This window comes from Cervus elaphus, chromosome 1, assembly GCF_910594005.1.
Source record: "Cervus elaphus chromosome 1, mCerEla1.1, whole genome shotgun sequence".
NCBI classification, from domain to species: domain Eukaryota; kingdom Metazoa; phylum Chordata; class Mammalia; order Artiodactyla; family Cervidae; genus Cervus; species Cervus elaphus.
Window position 1 is genome coordinate 36177217 of NC_057815.1, and position 21916 is coordinate 36199132.

The 21916-nt window shown below is 40.8% G+C and overlaps 2 protein-coding genes and 1 pseudogene across 3 annotated transcripts; 1 reads left to right on the top strand and 2 right to left on the bottom strand.

Moving 5' to 3' along the window:
* Positions 1 to 222: 222 nt before the first annotated feature.
* On the bottom strand, positions 223 to 5673 carry FDXACB1 (ferredoxin-fold anticodon binding domain containing 1). The gene is made up of 5 exons (XM_043899015.1): positions 5463 to 5673; positions 4835 to 4991; positions 3767 to 3970; positions 3458 to 3616; positions 223 to 2512 (listed from the first exon to the last, which is right to left on the bottom strand). Exons 1-5 carry the CDS (start codon positions 5632 to 5634, stop codon positions 1330 to 1332), a joined length of 1875 nt encoding a protein of 624 aa, XP_043754950.1. The 5' UTR covers positions 5635 to 5673; the 3' UTR covers positions 223 to 1329.
* Positions 5674 to 5732: 59 nt separating this feature from the next.
* On the top strand, positions 5733 to 9649 carry C1H11orf1 (chromosome 1 C11orf1 homolog). Its single transcript, XM_043924325.1, has 4 exons — positions 5733 to 6133; positions 8154 to 8384; positions 9126 to 9192; positions 9359 to 9649. The coding sequence occupies exons 1-4, from the start codon at positions 6092 to 6094 to the stop codon at positions 9526 to 9528; spliced, it is 510 nt and encodes a 169-aa protein (XP_043780260.1). The 5' UTR covers positions 5733 to 6091; the 3' UTR covers positions 9529 to 9649.
* A 4391-nt stretch (positions 9650 to 14040) lies between these two features.
* Positions 14041 to 16056, bottom strand: LOC122691937 (annotated as a pseudogene). The gene has a single exon (XR_006340540.1). The product of XR_006340540.1 is annotated as a histone deacetylase 1-like (transcript).
* Positions 16057 to 21916: the final 5860 nt, after the last annotated feature.

Below are 21916 nucleotides of genomic sequence, written 5' to 3' on the forward strand. Positions count from 1 at the left end.
TTGTGCGTGCACATATATTTACCAGTGGGTCCTTTGAATTATTTCCCAGTCCAACTGCTTTTTACCACCCAGGTCCAGGTCACCATCATATCTTGTTTGCATTATTATAATAAACTAATTTGTTTCTTTCAGTTCTTACTTATCCCCATGCTCTTGTCCAAATACAAGAATAAATGACATTTGAAATCAATTATACTTCAGTTACAAAAAATAAAAACAGAAACTTAAAAAAAGAATAAACAAGACAGTTATTTCCTTCACAGAATTTACACTATAATTCCAATCAGCAGAGCCTAGGTATTAACAGGAGCACACATTAATTCACATTAGGGCACCCCATTCTGCAGAGTCCTGGGCTGGACCAATCTCCCAATGTCCTTTAGAGATACAACAGAAAGCCCCAAAATCTAGGGGAGCAAAGTTTAGAGTTAATCACAGTTGAGAGATTACTGTTGAAACCCAAGGAAAGAAAAGTAGAGTAACAGAAAGTGGCAGAAAGAACATGGGCTTTAGAGTCAGACAGACCCAAATGTGAACTCTAAATCTGACACTTATTTAGTTCCATGACTTTAACAGCATTCAACCACAGAATAAACATGATGATGATACCAAAAATAATATGAAGCACTTGCAACTTATCCAAGCTAATAAATGGTCTGTCTAACTTTAAAAACCACTCTCAGTTGATTCTTAGAGAGATGATATGGTAGAGTTAAGGAAGAGGAATTGACATTGCATAAAATATATTTATAAATATATTTGAGGAGACACTGAAGTTTCACTGCCTCTTCAGAATGATAGCATCTAGTGTTTAAGATGCTGTTTTGTTTCCCTGTCATTACTCATGATCAAAATATTGCACACCTCCGAAGGTCACCAATCACATTATAGTCTCAGTGACTGAGCCACGGGTATCTTTCGAGCCAAACAACCAATCTTTAAATTTTTAAAGTTTTATTTGGCCACATCGGGTCTTAGTTGCAGCACTCAGGATCTTCACCGCGTCACGTGCGGGCTGTTTCCTTGTAGCGCTGAGACTCTAGTTCTGGCACACAGGCTCTGAAGTGAGAGCTCAGTAGTCACAGCGTGAGGGCTTAGTTGCTCTGAGTCAGGTGGGATCTCAGTTCTCCGACCAGGGATCAAACCCTTGTCCCCTGCTCTGTGAGGTGGATTCTTAACCACCAGGGAAGCCCCTCAATTAACCAATCTTTTACAAAGTAGAAGATTTTTACAAGACAAACAAAAAGTCCAGAAAGAACTACAGCGTACAAGTTGGTCTTTTTCCACCCACACCCACAAGGATCACTATGCAGAGATGAGTTTACTAAACTACCGAGGTGTCACATGGAGTCGTTGCTGAATCTCCTTCCTAAGCTGGGACTGCATTGATGCTACCTGTTGCTGGCTCAGGGCCTTGTCACAGGCCTGGTATGTCAATCTATAGCAGAGGCTGACCTGTTCAGTCTTTGGATGCTGAAAACGACTAAGGAATTGTATGGATACAATGGTGTCCTGGGACACTGCTCGAGCCAGAGTGTGAAACTCGACTTCATCAAATATTTTCTTTTCATCTAACCAAAAACTAATATCATGCACATAGTATGGAGGATACAGGGAATAGCTTTTAAAGGGTTCTATTTTTCCAGGGGCAAAATTCTTCAGGAAACGACTATCAGAGGTCCACAGCATCCTCCAATCAGAGATACCCCAGACAAGCATGGCTAAGAGGTCCAAGTTTATAGACACACACACAAAACACTGGTCTTTGTGTATCACGCTTGTAGCAGATGTGGTAACAGACCCAATAATCAGGTCCTTAACACAATCTGGGCCAAAATTTTGAGACTTCACAGTAATCATATATCTTTCCCCAGTTGGTTGAAAGACAAATTCCACTGAACTGCTCAGCTCAGAGCCCTCCAGCCATGTCTGGGTCAGAAGGTTGTCTAGAATGCGCTTCAGATGATCCAGTAGTGACTGAAGACAGCTATCCTTCAGAATTTTATTAAATCCAAGGATATACAAAGTCTCGTGAAATGCTGGCATTGTGAAAGGTGAGATGCAGCGCCTCTGAAAGACAGGTCCACTGAGGATGTGCAGAGAGCCAGGAAGAAAGTCTGGTGCTTGGATTACAGCTTGGATGTAAACCAGAAGAGAAGGTCTGAGGCAGACCTTGGCCTGGCCATACGGTCCTCCACAAGCTTCTTCCTTCCTGTCTCTTCTAGGGCTCTTGGGAAGGCTGAGTTCTGAAAATGACACTACAAAGTCCTCCATGTCTTGTGTTGTCCCACTAGTCAGGGACTCAAAATTTGAGTTATCTTCATGGAGACTAACCCAAAAGGCAGTTGATAGGATGTCAGGGTTGTGGGATGTGAGAACACTGGCATCTCCTTGTGGCAGCAAAGGGGAAGAACACTTCAGCCTTTTTAGAGGAAAAGCTTTCCCCAATTCAGCAATGAGTTTCTCATTTATGGTCTTGATAGGATGACATGAAGGTGCTTCTAGGAAGCCCCTGTTTAAACACACACAAAAAGAACTTTTTAAACTTAAAATTATACATTATTGTAACATAGCTAGAATTAAAAAGAATAGCTGAATAAAAAGAATTATCCTTAAGTTGATCCAAAAAGGAAACAAAGAAATCATCTACTATAAAGAGAGACAGCATGTGTTTCAGAATTCTGACAGCCTATAGTATACCAGAAAATATGATAATTTTTTAAAAAAAATTTACTGGAGTATAGTTGATTTAAAATATTGCTTTTAGTTTCACATGTACAGATCAGTTATACATATACACATGCTGTGCTGTGCCCAGTTCTGTCTTGACTCTTTGCAGCCCCATGGACTGTAGCCCACCAGGCTCCTCTATCCATGGGATTTTCCGGGCAAGAATACTGGAATGAGTTGCCATTTCCTACTCCAGAGGATCTTCCCAACCCAGGGATCGAAATCAAGATTCTTGCATCTCCTGCATTAGCAGATGGATTCTTTACCACTACCACCACCTGGGAAGTCCCATCTATCCACTCATTTTTTTAGACTCTTTTTCTATATAGGCCATTACAGAGTACTGAGTAGCGTTCCTTGTGCTATACAGCAGGTCCTTATTAGTCATCTATTTTATATACAGAAATATGTGTAAGCCAGTCCCAGTCTCCCAGTTTATACCCCCCAACCCTTTGGAACCGTAAGTTTGTATTCTACATCTGTAACTATTTCTGTTTTGTACCTTTTTTTTTTTTAGATTTCACATATAAGTGATATCATAAGATATTTGCAGATAATATGAAAAATATTAATTATAAAGAGGCTGTGTAGGTCAGACTTATAAGTATTCACAGCACAACATCGTTAACAATTAATGTAGCATCCATTCAATGTATGACTGGCTGATTATTAAAGTCAATCAGGATACAACTAGAGACAGAAGACGTTTCTGGTAAAATCAGGTTACCTGTTCAGTTTTCCTACAAGTACTTCTGGTTCCAGAAAAGAAAAAAACTGGTCACCCAGTTTGATCCTACAGATTCTTGGTTGCAAACTTTCAAAGGGTAAGCTCCGGGTGAAGATATGGTTCAAGGCACCTTCTATATGAAAGGACTTATCTTGACTCCTGGCAAAATAGCAGTTATTAAGTCTGTCACTGTTAAAGAAAACAATTATTCCTAAAGGCTGAATCAAGAAATTAGCAAGAAAAGGTGTCAATGGGATTTTTTATCAGTAGAGAGAGATGGAAAAAGCTTAGATCTCTGTTATTACCTACCTATATCCAGTGCACTTGTACCTTGGCACAGCCTCACAGCTGAAGGGATGCACATCACTTAAAATGAATCCCCCCAGAGCAGCCATGGCAACCGCTTGCCAACTGTTGTGCCATTCTCTCATCGGCTTATCAGCAGGAGTCCCACCTTGTCCTCTACATAATGCCACATGGATTTCTCCGTCCTCTGCAAGAACATCTGCACAGCTAAAGGGGATAAGGAAACACCAATCATTTACCAGAAACAAGTAGGAGTTAGCTGTATATACATGGTTTGTCTGTGAGATAATTAAAATCCAATCATATCTATTTGCAAAGATCTATTAAGACTTCAAACATGCAAAAAAAGGAGCTAGAAGTAAGTAAGAATTTAAATTCAATGCTCAACTCATAACTAATACTAGGGGCTGACCAGAAAGTTATCCAGCTTCACATTGCTATTGTTTACCTATATTTCATTGAAAAGTCAATGTCTATAAAATTCCTAGATGTGATTCAGTGATCAGGCTGTTCTTTCCCATTTAGAAAGCTGTCCATTCCACTCCCCTCCTGCTTGTTAAAATTTTACTTGTACTTGAAAGACTAACTTAAAATACTGCCTCTGTGCAAAGTTTCATGACAACTATGTTTCATGTTTTGGTATAATAGTATAAAGCACTGTTTTAAGCTCACAATAATTGTATGAGGTAGTTATGTTAATATCTTCAGTTTACGGATGAGGAAGCAAAAGCAAATTAGGATCAAGTAAACAATCACAAAACCCACAAAGCTCTTAAGTGGTGGGTGGGGATTTGAATGCAGATAGTTTGGCTCCTAAATTAGTTTATACTGGCTACTATCATTTTGCATTATCAAAAATAGGCGATCCTCCCTTTTCTGGCCCAATAGTACATGTTTGCACTTGTACTTAGCATTTAGGGTTAAACGTCTGCCTCTCCAACTAGACTGTGGGTTACTTTGGAGCAACACGTTCTCTTGTATGTCCTATTTCCCACACTAACATGTCTGAGTGCAGGAACTATGCAATGTACATATTAAACATTTCACTTGTGAGTGCTCAGCTCTCCTCACCTCCGGAAAAACTTGGCAAGCAGTTCCCTGTTCTTAGCTACTCCAGCTTTGCGCCCACAGTGCGGAAAGTTAAAATAAATTCGATCAAATTCTCTGTCTTGCGGTTCAAAGGCATCTGCCAGGTGGGTGCAGTCCACACCGAAGCGTACCTCGTTACCTGGCACGAAATATAGACAGAAGGATGTGATAAAGCCATGGAAGAAAAGAAAAACCCTCCCTAACACAAGGTGCAAAACAGCCCAAGTCCAGGCACACAGCAGGCTGTCTGTAAATGTCCATGGGAAGATGAAGTGAGTGTGTGCTAAGTCGCCTTGGTTCAGTCAGACTCTTTGAGACCTTATGGACTGTAGCCGGCCAGGCTCCTCTGCCCAAGTGATTCTCCAGGCAAGGTTACTGCAGTAGGGTGCCATGCCCTTCTCCAGGGGATCTTCCCCACCCAGGGATCGAACCCTCATCTCTTACGACTCTTGCATTGACAGGCGGGTTCTTTACCACTAGAGCCACCTGGGAAGCCCCGGGGAAGACCAAGAGCAACGGCCAAGTTCCCTGAAACCCCACTGTTCCCACTCTTTCCACTCGGGGGGCGCCACAGCTGGGCGGGGCTTCGTAGAGGGCTGGGCTTCGCTACCTCGCTCGCGCAGGCGCTGTAGGTTCTCTTGGGCCACCAGCTCCTGGGCCAGGTCCGCTGGGCGCTGGGGACAGGTGGCGGTTAGACTGGTGTTTGGATCCAGGGTCTCACTCAGAGCGACGGCAAAAGAGAAATTCCCCTCCCCAACCAACAGGAGGCGCCGCGGGGCCATGGCTCCCACGTGCTCCCGTCTCAAGTTCTCCGAGGCGCTCTTTTTTTACGTCACTTCCTTCGCGAGTCTCTTGTGGCCCCACCTATTCACGCGTAGCTGGTTGATGACGCGTCACAGCGTCTGGTTGTCTTGACAAACGGGCCGCGACGTCCCGAGTAGGAAAATAGCCATGAGAGCAAGAGCGAGACACCGGCCACCCAGTCCCCTCACTCCCTCACCCCATCGGAAGTGTTAAATGCTTTTGAGCCCAAGGGCGGCCCTGAGCGACTTCGTCACACCTGCCTGAGGGTCTTGAGCAGTCACTAGCGTCGGGGGTGGCGGGGTGGAAGGGGAACAGGTCGAAGGTGAAGTGAGTTCTGAGTGAAGGAAGCAGGGCCGGGCTGAGGCCAAGGAGAGATGGTGCTGTGTTCTGCATCCTGACTCAGAGGATTTTGTAACAGCCTTCATCTCATCCGACATGACTGCAACCGATTATCCTTGTTATTCGGAGTTTTTCCAGGTGCTTCTTTCCCCTACCTTTTATGCGTTCAAGAAGTGTTGAGTGTCTGTTATGCCCCAGGCCTATGAAGGCTGTTCGATATATGGAGGAACAGGATGTGGCCTATGACTTCTCTGAGCTTGTAGTGTGGTGGAGGATGCACGGCGAAAGAGACAATTCTGCTATAGTGAGGTGCAGTACCATGAATGGAGTTATTCAGGTCGCTGAGGAGCACACTGAAGAGGACCCTTACCAAGTTTGGGGATGAAGTGGAAAGATTTCGTATATGAAGTGCACCTGAGTTGAAAGCTAAGGGGGGGGGGGGGGGGCGGGGACTACACCTTACCTGAGTCAGGAGGACTGAAAAGGCAGAAGTAACAATAAATGCAAAAGCATGATGGAAAAACACAGTAGCTGAGTTTGACTGAAATGTAGTCTGAGGGAGAATGGATAACAGATGAGACTGAAAAGCAGGGAACAGATCATATAGGCATTTTTTACAGCCTGAACCTTACTCTGAAACCAGTGGCTAGCCACTGAAAGATTTTTAAGTAGGGAGATGACACAATTAGATTTTCATTTTCAAAAATTCTGCTTTCCTATGGAGAAAGGATAGAAGAACAAGGTTGGTGGCAAGGAGTCTAGATAGAAGGCTACTGCAGTAATGGAGACTAGGGCTGAAAGTGATCTGAATTGAAACTTGGTAGTGGAGATGGAGGGTAGTGCACTGATTCAAAAATCAACAAGACCTAGTGATTGAATAGATGTAAGGGAGTTGAAAGAGAAACCAAGAGTCAAAGATAAGCCCCAGGTTTCAGGTTTGGACAACTAAGTGGGTGGGGATGTCTGTCCTTAACAGCCCCAGGGACAATGTCATCTTGATCTGCAGTCTGAGTCCTTGGCCTGTCGGACTTTGTGGGACCAACTGCTCTTAGTGGTCATGCTGTTTGTTGACATAAGTGCATGCATCTGTCTTCACAAAGGCCCATGACATGCGGGCAGTTACCTTTAAACTTACAGTGTTGGCTTTGCCTCTAGCTGTGGAAAGGTGGGTGGGTGATGACTACCGAATCATGGCCACCTGGTGATCTGGGCGATCTAAATTCTTTCTTTGCCTGGAGAACTGGGAAGGCCAGGTTTAGGGTCATCTCTTCTTTTAAAGAATATGGAATGTCAGAGTAAGGTTTGCTGTTACTCTGCTATAAAATCTTCAATCACAAGCTCCTCAACTTCAAAGTATTCATCTTCAGAGAAGGTATTGTCTTGCTCCTAAGCCAAGGAACCAGACTGAACTTTTAACCAAAATTAGAAATGGTTAGGCTTTTGATTCTTTACTCAAAAAGTTGAAATTCAGACATTGGTTATCTGGTATGTGCAAATTACTATTGATTGGGAGGGTATACAGAGGGAGAGGGTGCAGTAATGAAAAAGTGACAGATCTTGTCCTCAAGGGATGCATAGTTCAGTGTAAAAGATACCACACTTCCTTGAAGAACTCTACCATGTGGTATAAAGTTATGGATATATAGAAGTGTGAAGATAAAGTTCTGTGTGAGGCAGTTGAAAGAAGTTAACTTGAGGTAAGGCATCATGAAAAGGGAACGCTGTATCCTAAGATGTGGCATTTGAACTGGGCCAAAAGGAAGGAAACCATCATTTGTTGATCATTGATCTATCGTATTATCTAGTTATCCAGCTCTCACTTCTCTCTCTTCTCTTTGATGATAGCAGTACTTATTCCTTACATTCTTACACCTCAAAATCACCAGAATATTTTCTAGTTATCCAATAGTATTTGGGTACTGAAGTTCTCTTACCTTTTGGGGGGTGCATTTAATCTATTTAGTCATTACTACTGCTGATTGAGAGGGTAGGTCGAAGAATTTATGAACTTGGAAGGAAACAGGACGATAACTATTAAACTGAGAGGAAAGCCTAGATCTTTAGAAGATGTACTTATGCTTGGCCAAAGACGAGAAAGGGATGTGTTGTCTGCTCTCTGGTTTGTGCAACAAACTTTTCTATTGCCACCTTTTCCCAGAGACAGGTCCTTGCCTGTTTCCTTACAAACCCACACTATGGCAGCCTCATTAACGCAAATGGCCATGCTGAAGTATGGACGGATTGGAATGATATGTCCAAGTTTTTCCAGTATGGATGGAGATGCAACACTAATGAAGATGCCTATTCAAACCGTACCTTGATGGGCAACTGGAACCAGGAAAGATATGACATAAAGAATATCGTGCAGCCCAAACCCTTGCCTTCCCAGGTAATTGAACTTTCTCTTCTTTGTTTTCTTCTGTTAGCAAAAGAAATACCAATGGCCATTTGAGAAACAGGAATCTGATAACTTCCAATGCTGAGATCTTTCAGGCTTCTGTTGTGAATGGTTGGAAGAGGGCAGCAGTCCTCAGGTGAAACATTTATCCCACTTTACTATCAAGCTGAATATTATGTTATTGTAAGGCTTCCCAGGTGGCTTGGTGGTAAAGAATCCGCCTGCCAGGCAGGAGACGCAGGTTCAGTCCCTGGGTCGGGAAGATCCCCTGGAGAAGGAAATGGCAACCCACTCCAGTATTCTTGCCTGGGAAACCCCACGGACAGGGGAGCCTGGCGGGCTATAGTCCACTGGGTTACAAAGAGTTAGACATGACTTAGCTACTAAACAACTGCAAGGTAATAAAAGGATGAGCATCATGCTTTTTCTCTTGCTTTTCTTTGGACTTCATTAGTCTACAGAAATATTTATATAATGTCTTCTGATTCAGGTTAGTTTCTCCTCTGGTCCCTGCTAGCTAGATTTGTCATTTATCTTCATCTTGCCCTGAAGTCTCCTAAACAAACATACACAGGATATAAAGATTGGTAGGATATAGGTTAATGACATGTATAAATCTCTAGTCAATCTAAAATATTATAGAGGCTGCTAGAATTTATGCCATTGTGTCCTTTATTTCCCAGCTTTAGCTATAGACACCTGTATTTTTGAACTACTCCCTTTCCTTTCCAGTTTGGACACTACTTTGAAACAACATATGATACAAGCTACAACAACAGAAGGCCACTTTCAACCCATAGTAGGTGACCTATTCTTTTTAATTCTTATTGCCTCAGAAGGAACACAAAGAAAACTTAAATGAGTGAATGATTTCTCTCTTTTCTCAGCTTTGACAGGTTTCACTGCATATTCGCTCAGAAATAACAGAGATTACTTACTAAGACTCCCCTTTTTTCTTCCCTCAGGGTTTAAGCGAGAGCCTCACTGGTTCCCAGGACATCAACCTGAGCTGGTTCCTCCTCCATACAAATGCACAGAAAAGTCAATCTACATGAGTAGTTATTCAAAGCCTCAAATTGATCATCACTCTGTGTGTGTGTGGAATCCTAGCAACTGCCGGTTTCAGAGTCCATGATTCTAAGAAAGAATAAGTTTCATTTTTCCAGTGTAGAATGTAGGAGGGAACTCATTCTAAGCACAACTAAGATTTTAGCTGACTGTAGCACAGTTTTACTCTCTGAATAAATAAAGCCCAACAAATATTCTCTACCCCCACTTTTTTAAACCAAGAAATGTCAAATTTAAGTTAAGTATATTTATTCTTAGTCTACATTACGGGTGTTGTAGGACAGCATTGAAAAGAGTTATTTCTTTCAAATCTACAACCCCTCTGCTCTTCCCTGCCTTCCACTAGGGGCAGAGCTGCAAAATCCATCCTGACTTAGGCTACATTTGCCTAGATGCTTTCTGGATGTGAGCCTGGTAGTCATGGTCAGATAAGTTATATTTACTATCACCCTAATGAATATCCCCTCTTAAGGACCAGAAGAAGAAATATAACTATTTTTATTAATATGGAAAATTTGAAACATAAAAAAATAGACAGAGTAGTATAATGAACTCTATGTACCATTACCCAGCTTCAACAATCGATGACCAGTCTTATCTATCCCTATTTACTTTCTCGATTTTTAAATTTTTCTCTGAAATTATATAATTTCATCCATAAATATTTCAGTTTATATCTCAAAAAGATAAAGACTCAATTTTTGACTCCCTGCCAAAGATTGCCAAAGAAAACTGCTGATCAGACAAAGCTGAGTTGTTTATTAAACCTGTGACAAGGAAGAACCTCAGCTTGACACAGTCTTGGTAATGATTCAGAAAGGTAATGTTAGGGTAGGAAACTTTTAGGAATTTGGGATGACTTAGGGTAGGGTATTTTTAGGAATTTGGGATGATTCAGCCGGTTTAAGATGGGTCTTTCATTGTGAGGAACTGGCTACAATTGAGAAAAGATTGTGAGTAGCTTAGGGTTGGTGAACACTCAGAGGCAATAGTCTTAACATCAGTACATTCCTTTTTTTTTTTAATCTCCTATTTAAGATGACAATGTAATATATGGGAGGTAGTTCCCATATATTACCTCCCAAACCTTCATTATTTTTTGAAACAGGTATGAATATGGAATTTATGTTGTACATGATGTTAGGTAGTGACTAAGTTTTGTTTATTTCTGTATGGCTATCCAGTTGTCCCCATGTTATTAAAAAGACCATACTTTCTTCACTGCTCTTCAAAGCCATTTTTAATATAAATCAACTATCTGTGTATACTTGGGTCTGTTTCTTGGCTCTCTATTATATTCCATTAGCCTAACTTGTTTTTTATTTAATCCCATCTTTGGTATAATGCCTTAATTACCTCACTATCTTAATTATGATAATTGTATAAGTCTTAACATCCAGTAGATCAAATTGTTTTACTTTGTCTTTCTGGAAGAGCACCTTAGCTGTGTTTGATCCTTTGCATTTCCATGTAAATTTTAGAATCAATTTGCCAAGTTCCACTAAAAGATAGTTAGGATGTTGATGGAAATTGTATTGTTTGATGGCATTGTATTGTTTGATCAACTATAGAATTTGAATTATCTCTTACTAATATTAATAATTCATTGGTGTATATTCTGCAGTATGAATATTTTATAGACACATGTTTTAAGTTTATATGTTATGTGTCTATCCTACTCCCTAGGTGTCCAGTGCATATTTTATTGTGATAAAATATAAAATGTACCATTTTAACTGTTTTTAAGTGTACAATTCAGTGGCATTAAATACATGCATAGTGTTGTGCAACCGTCACCACCGTTTCCAGAACTTTTTCATCATTACAAGCTGAAACTCTATACCAGTTAATCAACAATTCCTCATTCCCCTCTTCTCCTATCCCTGGTAACCTCTATTCTCTTTTCTGTCTCTATGAATTTGCCTCTTCTAGGTACCTCCTGTAAGTGGAATCATACGGTATTTTTCTTTTTGTCTCTGCTTTATTTCACTTAGTTTGTTTTCAAGTTTCATCCGTGTTACAGCATGTGTGCTTTCTAAGACGTCTGTTGGATGATACCCCATTTTACTTCTCTGTTCGCTTGTCAGTAGACACTTGGGGTGTTTTCATCTTGCGGGTAGTGCGGCTGCTGCTGCAGTGAGCATCGTTGTGCTGTATCTGTGCTTAGTCGCTTGATGTTGTCTGACTCTGCGGCTCCATGGACTGCAGCCCGCCAGGCTCGTCTGCCCACGGTGATTCTCCAGACAAGAACACTGGAGTGGGTTGCCATGCCCTCCTCCAGGAGATCTTCTCAACCCAGGGATCGAACCCAGGTGTGTCCCGCATGGCAGGTGGATTGGATTCTTTACCAGAAGAATCCCTGAGCCACCAGGGAAGCTATGAACATTGGTGCACAGATACTTGTTTGAATCCCTGCTTTCGATTATTTTGGGCATGTACCCATAAGTGGAATTGCCACATCATATGGTAATTCTACTTAACAGTTTGGAAATGCCACAGTTTCCCATAGTGGCTGCACTTTTTTTACATTCCCACTGGTAATGAATACACAAGGGTTCCAATTTCCCCACATTGTTACCAAGACATATTCTCTGGTGTTTTGTCTGTTCATTCTCATTTGATAGTAGCCATCCTGGTGGGTGTAAAGTGGTCCCTCCTGGTTTTGATTTGTATTTTCCTCATGGCCAGTGGTCTTGAGCATCGTTTCATGTGCTTTTCAGTTATCTGTATGTTGTCTGTGGAGAAATGTTTATTCAAGTCCTTTGTTCCATTTTTAAAATAATTTTATTGATTTATTTTTTGGCTGTGCTGGGTCTTGGGTCTTTGCTGCTGCACAGGCTTTTCTCTGGTTGCGTCATGTTGGGGCTACTCTTTAGTTGCAGTGCACAGTCTATTGCAGCAGCTTCTCTTTTTGCTGAGCACAGGCTTTACAACACATGGGCTTCAACAGTTGCAGTGCAAGGGCTCAGTAGTGTGGTTCCCGGGCTCTGGAGTACTGGCTCAATATTTGTGGTGCACAGGCTTAACTGTTTCACGGCATGTAGAGGTCTTCCCAGACAAGAGATTGAACCTGTGTCTCCTGCATTGGCAGGCAGATTCTTTACCACTGCTTTGCTCATTTTTGAACTGGGTTGTTTGCTTTTTTGTTGTTGAATTGTAGATATTCTTTATGTATCTTTATATATTTTGGATATTAATCTCTATAATCAACTACTATATGATTTGCAAATATCACTCTTTGGGTTCTTTCATTCCCTTGTTAGTGTCCTTTGATAGATATACAAAAGTTTTCAATTTTTATGAAGTTGAGTTTATCTGTTTTTTTTTTATTGCTTTTGATGTCATATCCAATAAATCATTGCTAAAGTCAATGTCATGAAACTGTCTATGTTTTCTTCTAAGCTCTTATGATTAGGTGTTTGATTCTCTTTGAGTTAATGTTTGTGTATTATGTAAGGTAAGGGTCTAATTTCATTCTTTTGCACATGGATATACAGTTTTCCCAGCACCGTGTGTTGAAAAGACTGTCCTTTTCCTGTTAAATGGTCTTGATATGTTTGTCAATAATCATTTGACTGTATTTGTTAGGGATTATTTCTGGGCCCTCTATTCTTTTCCTTGGTCTATGTCTGCCTTTATGCTAATACCACACTTTTAAAATTATTATAGTTTTGTAATAAGCTTTGAAATTAGAAAGTGTGAATCTTCCAAGTTTGTTCCTCTTTTTCAAGATGGTTTTGTCTATTTCAGGGCTCTCTGAGATCTCATGTCAATTTTAGGGTGGAATTTTCTACCTCTGCAAAAAATATATTGGAATTTTGATAAGAATTGCTTTGAATCTGTAGGTCACTTTAGCTAGTATTAATTTCTTAACAGTATTAAGCCTTCCAATCCATGAACATAGATGACTTTCCATTTCTGTCTTCTTTACTTTAGCAATATCTTTTACTTTTTAATGTACAAGTTTTTTGCCTCCTTAGTTGAAGTTATTCTATGTATTTTATTCTTTTTAATGCTACTATAAACGAAATTGTTTCCTTAATTTCCTTTTTTATTATTCATTGTTAGTGTATAGAAATGCAACTGATTTGTATGTTTTGGTTGTATATCCTGCAATATTGCTAAACTTGTTTATTAGTTCTAATGATTTTTTTGGTGAAATCTTTAGGGTTTTATGCATGTGTGATCTTGTCTTTTGTAAACAGAGAACAGTTCTGCTTTTTTTCTTTCCAATTTAGATGCTTTTCTTTTTCTTGCCTCTGGCTAGAGCTTGCAAAAATATATTGAATAGAAGTGATGAAAGTAGATATCCCTGTCTTGATCCTAGCCTTAGAAGAAAGACTTTAAATCTTCACCATTGAGTAAGATGTTGGTTATGGGTTTTTCATATCAGGTTGAGGTAATTTCCTGAAACCTGAAGCTGAATTCATAATCTTCAGTCTCAAACTTTTCCTTCTTATATATTTCATACCTTGGTGAATTTTTATGTGTCTTAACTACTCTTTCTTATTTTTACTATTATATTAATATATTGCATAATAAGTTCACACAGTTGTTAAAAACAGAAAGCAAGGAATTATTTTTTTTTATAGAAATGTACCATTTTATTACAAAGATTCTCACAAAAATGAATATAGTATCTCAAAAAGGAAACTAGACTACCAATCTTCACCTGCAGAATTGGGGGAAGACAGAGAGGGCAGGCATGAGAACAGAACCAATCTAAAACTGGCCAATGTTACCTTAAGAGCCTAAAAACAACAGGAAGACCCTGAAGACCCAGCTACCCCTTCTCAAATGCTCAGTAAGGGCACCTTTTCAAAGCTACGAAGCAGGCACTTCAAGATTTTGTCCTATGGCTGCTTAAGCGGATCCCTTTCACCCAGTACCCATTAGGGTTCAAGAGTTTGGGAGGGATGGGTTGCGAGGCAGCTACTAGAAAAGCTCACCCAATGTGTGCCCTGACCTCAGGGCCCTGGTTCCTTTCTAGTCCCTGGGGATATTTATATTTAATATATTTTTATATAAATACACAGAGAAATAGAAAATATAAAATCTGAAGGGTTGTGGGATAAAGGTCGGGATTTGGCAAGAAGCCAGAACTGGAGAGGTCTCTTCAGGCCAACTTGACCTCTTCCTTGACCCCTTTGGCTTCTTGCTTCTCTTCCTTGGTTTTCTCCTCTTCTGTGACTTCTTTCTTCTCTTCTGGATCTTTCTCCTTTTCATCTTCTGTTTTGACTCTCTTGGCTTTCTTGAAGTTGGAAGAGTTCTTGCGCCCGCCTTCTCCCTCCTCATCAGAGTCGGAGAACTCTTCCTCAGAGGCAATTCGTTTGTCCGAGGAACAGACTGAGATGCGCTTGTCAGGGTCTTCTTCATCCTCATCGCCACTCTCCTCTGGAATGGCGTCCTCGGGGATGGCCTGCATTTGGACCCCAGGTGCGTGGGGCAGCATTCTCAGGTTCTCAAACAGTCGCTGTTTGATCTTTTCCAGGTACTCATTAGTGTTCTGGTTAGTCATATTGGAAGGACTGATATGAAGTTTGAAATCTGGTCCAGAGTATTTGAAGTAGTCGTTGTATGGAAACTCATTAGGGATCTCCGTGTCCAGGGCCACAGCTCTTTCATATGTTCAGCATCGGGCGACATTACGGATGGTATAGCCACCTCCTCCCAGCATCAGCATAGGCAGGTTGAAGCTCTTCACAAATTCCACACACTTGGCATGCCCTTTGATGGTCAAATTGAAGCAGCCTAACCAATCCCCGGACAGGGAGTCAGAGCCACACTGCAAGACAACTGCACTGGGCTGGAACATCTCCATTACTTTGGACATGACCGGCTTGAAAATGGCCTCATGGGACTCATCGTCAATCCCATCTCGGAGAGGGTAGTTAACAGCATAATACTTGCCTTTGCCAGCTCCAATATCCCGTAGGTCCCCAGTTCCTGGGAAGTACTCTCCATATTTATGAAAGGACACAGTCATGACTCGGTCTGTGGTATAGAAGGCCTCTTCCACGCCATCGCCGTGGTGAATATCAATGTCAATATACAGCACCCTCTGGTGATACTTTAGCAGTTCCAGGATGGCCAAGACGATATCATTGACGTAACAGAAGCCAGATGCCTCGGACTTCGTTGCATGGTGTAGGCCCCCAGCCCAATTCACAGCAATGTCCGTCTGCTGCTTATTAAGTTTCACGGCACTTGCCACAGAGCCACCAGTGGACAGCTGACAGAACTCAAACAGGCCATCAAATACTGGACAGTCCTCACCAACATTGAATCTCTGCATCTGCTTGCTGTACTCAGACGTTATCTGGGCGGATGGAGCGTAAGAATTTAATGTAGTCATCACTGTGGTACTTGGTCATCTCCTCAGCATTGGCTTTGTGAGGGCGATAGATTTCCATCTTCCGGTAGAGACCATAGTTAAGGAGTAAATTGTGAGTCATGTGGATTCAGTGAGGCTTCATTGGGTGGCCTTGTCCATAATAGTAATTTCCAACATCCCCGTCGTAATAGTAACAGACTTTCCTCTCGGTGCCCTGAGTCTGCGCCATCTTGCTCGCCTCCCGTCCCTCCCATCAGTCGGTCCGTCCCAGCAAGGAATTATTTTATATCCCTCTTTCTCATCCTTCCCATTCAAACAGACACCAAGCCCTGTAAATTCTGTCCACACATTATGTCTTGATTATGTTCCTCTTTTTTAACTTTTATTTTATGTTGGAATATAGCCAGCTAACAATGTTGTGATAATTTCAGGTGGACTGCAAAGGGACTCAGCCACACAGGTGCATGTATCCATTCTTCCTCAAGCTCCCCCCCACCCCCATCTAGGCTGCCACAGAACGTTGAGCAGAGTTCCCTGTGCTATTATGTCCCTCTTTTTTACATCTCTGTCACCTTTACCGTATTCCACTTTCCCATTATTTCTTATTCTTACTCTTTTGGTTGATGTCTCTATTTTCTATTTCAGTCCCTATTTTTCAACCACTATACCACTCCCAGATTGAGTCTAAAACTGCAGAGTTGATCATGCTACTCACTTGGCTAAGATCTTTCACCGGCTTTTATAGCCTTCAAAATAAATTTCAAACTCCTTAGCCACGGTTTCTCTACTCTCTGACTCTTTTTCATCTGCCACATTCCCTCTCATATATCCAGTGCTCCTGCCTAGGCACTTCATGCTGTTCTCCCTTCTAGATGCATTTTCTTCCCTCTTAACCTTGCTAAGCCCTATAAACCTATAAAAAATCAGTGAGAACACCCACTTGGATGGTTATAACCAAACAGATAATGGTAATTGTTGGTGAGGATACTGAGAAATCAAAACCCACATACACTGCTGGCGGGAATTTTAAGTGGGTAGCTGCCTTGGAATATAGTCTCAAAGGGTTAGATGGAAAGTTATATATAATACAGCAATATCCTCAGATCATCCCACCCTCGCCTTCTCCCATAGAGTCCAAAAGTCTGTTCTATACATCTGTGTCTCTTTTTCTGTCTTGCATATAGGGTTATTGCCATCTTTCTAAATTCCATATATATGTGTTAGTATGCTGTAATGTTCTTTATCTTTCTGGCTTACTTCACTCTGTATAATGGGCTCCAGTTTTATCCATCTCATTAGAACTGATTCAAATATATTCTTTTTAATGGCTGAGTAATATTCCATTGTGTATGTGTACCACAGCTTTCTTATCCATTCGTCTGCTGATGGGCATCTAGGTTACTTTCATGTCCTGGCTATTATAAACAGTGCTGCGATGAACATTGGGGTGCACGTGTCTTTCAGATCTGGTTTCCTCAGTGTGTATGCCCAGGAGTGGGATTGCTGGGTCATATGGCAGTTCTATTTCCAGTTTTTTAAGGAATCTCCACACTGTTCTCCATAGCGGCTGTACTAGTTTGCATTCCCACCAACAGTGTAAGAGGGTTCCCTTTTCTCTACACCCTCTCCAGCATTTATTGCTTGTAGACTTTTGGATAGCAGTCATTCTGACTGGCGTGTAATGGTACCTCAGTGAGGTTTTAATTTGCATTTCTCTAATAATGAGTGATGTTGAGCACCTTTTCATGTGTTTCTTAGCCATCTGTATGTCTTCATGTATATTATCAAGTGTGAAACAGATCGCCAGTCCAGGTTGGATGCATGAGATAAGTGCTCAGGGCTGGTGCACTGGGATGACCCAGAGGGATGGGATGGGGAGGGAGGTGGGAGGGGGGTCCAGGATGGGGAACACATGTAACTCCATGGCTGATTCATGTCAATGTATGGCAAAACCCACTACAATATTGTAAAGTAATTAGCCTCCAACTAATAAAAATAAATGGAAAAAAAATTAAAAAAAACAAACAGCAATTCCACTCCTAGATATATGCTCAAGAAAAATGAAGACATATGTCCACACAAAAACTAGTACATGACTGTTCATAACAGCATTATTCATAATAGAAAAAAAGTGGAAGTAACTCAGATGTCTATCAACTGATGAATAGGTAAATAAAATGCAGTAGATCCATGTAAAGAAATATTGTTTATCAATAAAAAAGAGTGAAGTATTGATACATGCAACCATCTGGAGGGAATTTCAGAACATTCTGCTGAGTGAAAGAAGCTAGTCACAAAGGAATATTGTATTATTCCACTACATTAATTGTCCAAATATATAGAGACAGAAAGTAGGTTAAAGGTTGCTTAGGGTTTGAGGGATGGCATTGGAGGGTGATAAGTTACCATCTTGGCTACTGAAATATCCTAAAATTGATTGTGGTGATGGATATACAACTATGAATATAAATAAATCATTAAATTATGCACTTTCAATGGGTGAATATTATAGTAAGTGACTAGTATCTCAAAAAAGCTGTTAAATAATTTTGGTCAGGGATAACTGTCTCCAAGATTACTTTTTAAAAATTTTTATTTATTTATTTTCATTGGAGGATAACTGCTTTACAATATATTAGTTTCTACCATACAGCAACATAATCAGTCGTGGGTATATGTCCCCTCCCTCTTGAACCTCTCTCCCTCCTCCCACCCCATCCCACCCATCTAGGTTGTCACAGAGCTCCCTGCATCATACAGCAAATTCCCACTAGCTATCTGTTTTACATATGGTAATGTATATGTTTCAGTGTTACTCTTTGAATTCGTCCCTCCCTCACCTTTCCCCACTGTGTCCACAAGTCTGTTCTTTATGTCTGCATCTCCACTGTTGCAGGATTCCTTCTATGTCCAAGGTAGATAATCCTCTTAAGGGTCCCCAGAGCAGACATTTTGAGTGGACATCATAGAATCCTAAAAAGATGTGTCTTTTTGTGTGCCCCCTCTTCCACTCTTGTATTAGGGCAAAAAAATATGTGTTATTTTTGTAGCTAGCACATAGTAGCCACTCAAATAATTGTTAATGGTGATTGTAAATCTTCAGATCAAAGATCAAATCCAGGGTAATATTCAAATAAAACATGAAGTTTCCAATAGAAAAGGATTTTTCTAAGCACGAACATGTGTATCATTCCCAAACCCTTAGGCAAAACTTCCATTTGGTTTCTAAGTGGAAACCAAACCAAATTTATATATCTTATTGAAATTATATATACCTATTATATACCGATTTCCCAAATCTATTCTTTAAAAATGATAGTTTAAAAAAAAGGTAAAGTACTTAACACAGTCCATACCTAATAGTAAGTGCTTAATAAATGTTAGCTAACATTAACAAACAAAATAAATGCTAATTAAAATTGCCTCAACAAACTTCTGGCAAAATTCAGACATAGAGGATGAAGTAGAATTACGGATAAGCTAACTATAAAACTAAAGAAAAATCCCTCAAATATGCTGGCCTAGAAAAGTCCTATACGAATAACAGTGAACAAACAGCTATAGCCAAACGTGGTCTGGAAAAAAATAACAATAAAAAGGGTAGACTAACTTGGGGATGGTAATAATAAAAAAGGCAACCCTGTACAAATTTTTCAGAAACATAAATATTATACTCTAATAGACAAAGTATGATTCATTTAGGATCAAATCCTTAAGACTATTTCTGCTTGAGAAATCTGGTAATATGCACTAAAATGATTAAAGCTGACACTTGGCTTCCAGAGCATTTTTCAGTTTCTCACACTGTTTAATTCAGCCTCCATCAGTTAAGGTGTTTTTGCATACCAGTAACATAAAACCCTCCTCAAAATAAATTAGACAAACACGAGACATAATACATTCTGAAGTAAGGAAGCTCTAGAGTTCACCAGTTTAGCAATTCAGTGGCCCATCAAGGTCTCGGAGTCTTACCATCCTCTTGCTCAGCCATCATCAGTTATCATGGATGCTCACTCATAGTTTCAAGATGGCTACAGCAGTCTATCACATTCTTGTGCTCCATCATGGAGAGGAAGAAAACTCAAATCTCTTTCTCTGTTCCGTCTCTCTCATTCCCCCTTCCCTCCCTCACTCTCTCCTTTTGGAGAGTCTTTTTAAAAGGTAAAAAGTTTTTCTATGAGCATCTCCTGCAAATTGCCCTCCTGTCTCATTGGCCATAATTGGGTCATAGCCCTTTCAAGACTAATCTTGACGGAAGGAAGAGAGTTTCCATGGTTGATCTGGGTGGAGCTTGGATGAACCTTTCATTCTTCTGAAGCACATGGCTAGGAAGAATATAGTGGATACCTAAACCAATCTGGGGTTCTGTTGGCAAGACTGACGGTGGTAAATAAGCTACTTAGGTACCAACAGTGTCTGCTATACAGCCATAAAAATTGGCTCTGAGTATAGAGAAATCTGACTTCTGGCTAGATCACGGCATTTCAGACCCATCGGGGAGCTGTTTTTTTAAGAGGAAACACTTTGAGCCTGAGTAAATTCGTAATTTATATTGTTCTACTCCACACTCTGCATCTTGAAAACTTTTGGCAATTGTTTCATGTATCTTATTTTAGCAGCATGGCCAGTCCCCAAACAGTAGGCTTTGTGAAGGAAAGAATCCTTGTGAGAAATCAGAAATCAGCTGCAAGCAGCTGCAGAAAAAATGAGTCTCTTGTAAGCATTTATACCAGGGCTGTTTTCATTAATTGAATCAGAAGTTTGTCTAGACTCACAAAAGTGAAGCAGCGGTGTTATTGTAAAGTAGTATGTCTTTCTTTGGGCTTCCGTGGTGGCTCACAGGGTAAAGAATCTGCCTGCAGTGAGGGAGACCCAGGTTCTGTTCCTGGGTGGGAAAGAGCCCCTGGAGAAGGGAATGGCAACCCACTCCAGGATTCTTGCCTGGAGAATCCCATGGACAGAGGAGCCTACAGACTACAGTCCATGGAGTCGCGAAGAGTCAGACACGACTGAGCGACTAACACAAACACACACACACACACACGTCTTTGTTTAACCTCAATAAGAGAATCATTTATTGAGCAGTTGTTTACTGTAATTCTTAAAACTTAAGACAAATACCATATGATATTCCCTATATGTGGAATCTAAAATATTGACACAGATGAACATACCTATGAAACAGGAACAGGCTTACAAACATAGAAATCAGACTTGTGGTTGACGAGGTGGCGGGCACATGGGGAGGGAAGGATTGGGAGCTTGGGATTAGAAGATGCAAACTATTATATGTAGGATGAATGAACAACAGGGTCCTACTGTACAGCATGAGGAACTATATTCAATATCCTGTGGTGAACCATAATGGAAAAGAATATGAAAAAAATGTTTATACACGTGGATAACGGAGTCACTTTGTTGTAGAGCAGAAATAAGCACAGCACTGTAAATCAGCTGTGCCTGCGTGTGCTAAGTCGATTCAGTCATCTCCGACTCTTTGCAGCCCTAGGGACTGTAGCGCGCCAGGCTCCTCTGTCCATAGCATTCTCCAGGCGAGAATACTGGAGGGGGTTGACATGCCCTCCTCCAGGGGATCTTCCCGATCCAGGGATTGAACCCACATCTCTTATGTCTCCTGCATTGGCAGGCAGGTTCTTTACCACTAGTGCCACCTGGGAAGCCTACTGGGAAGTACATCAACTGTATTTCAGTATTTTTAAAAATTAAAAAAAAACTTTAACTTTTTAAATGATGGATCAATGAATTGTGTTTTTCCCAGTCTTGGTAAGTGTTCACTAGCTAATTTAAAGACTGCACCTGAGAGGCTTGTTTGGCGATAATCACCTGTCCTATTTATTGCCTTTGTAAGTCTGCTGAAGGCAATGCTTATCAGTGGGAAAATGTCAAAGTTGAGGATACCATCTCTTCCCTGGTGCCATGATTCATTTCAGAGATGCACTAAGGCACTTTATGCATTGTCATCAAGACGTCATTGAGATGTGTTGTTGGAACCCAGAGCCAAAATCAAATAGGGAGAGGAAAGCAACTGATCTTCTTTGAGCTCTGCCAAGAGCTTTACCTACTTTTTCTCCTTAATTTACTCTTTACAATGAATGTACAA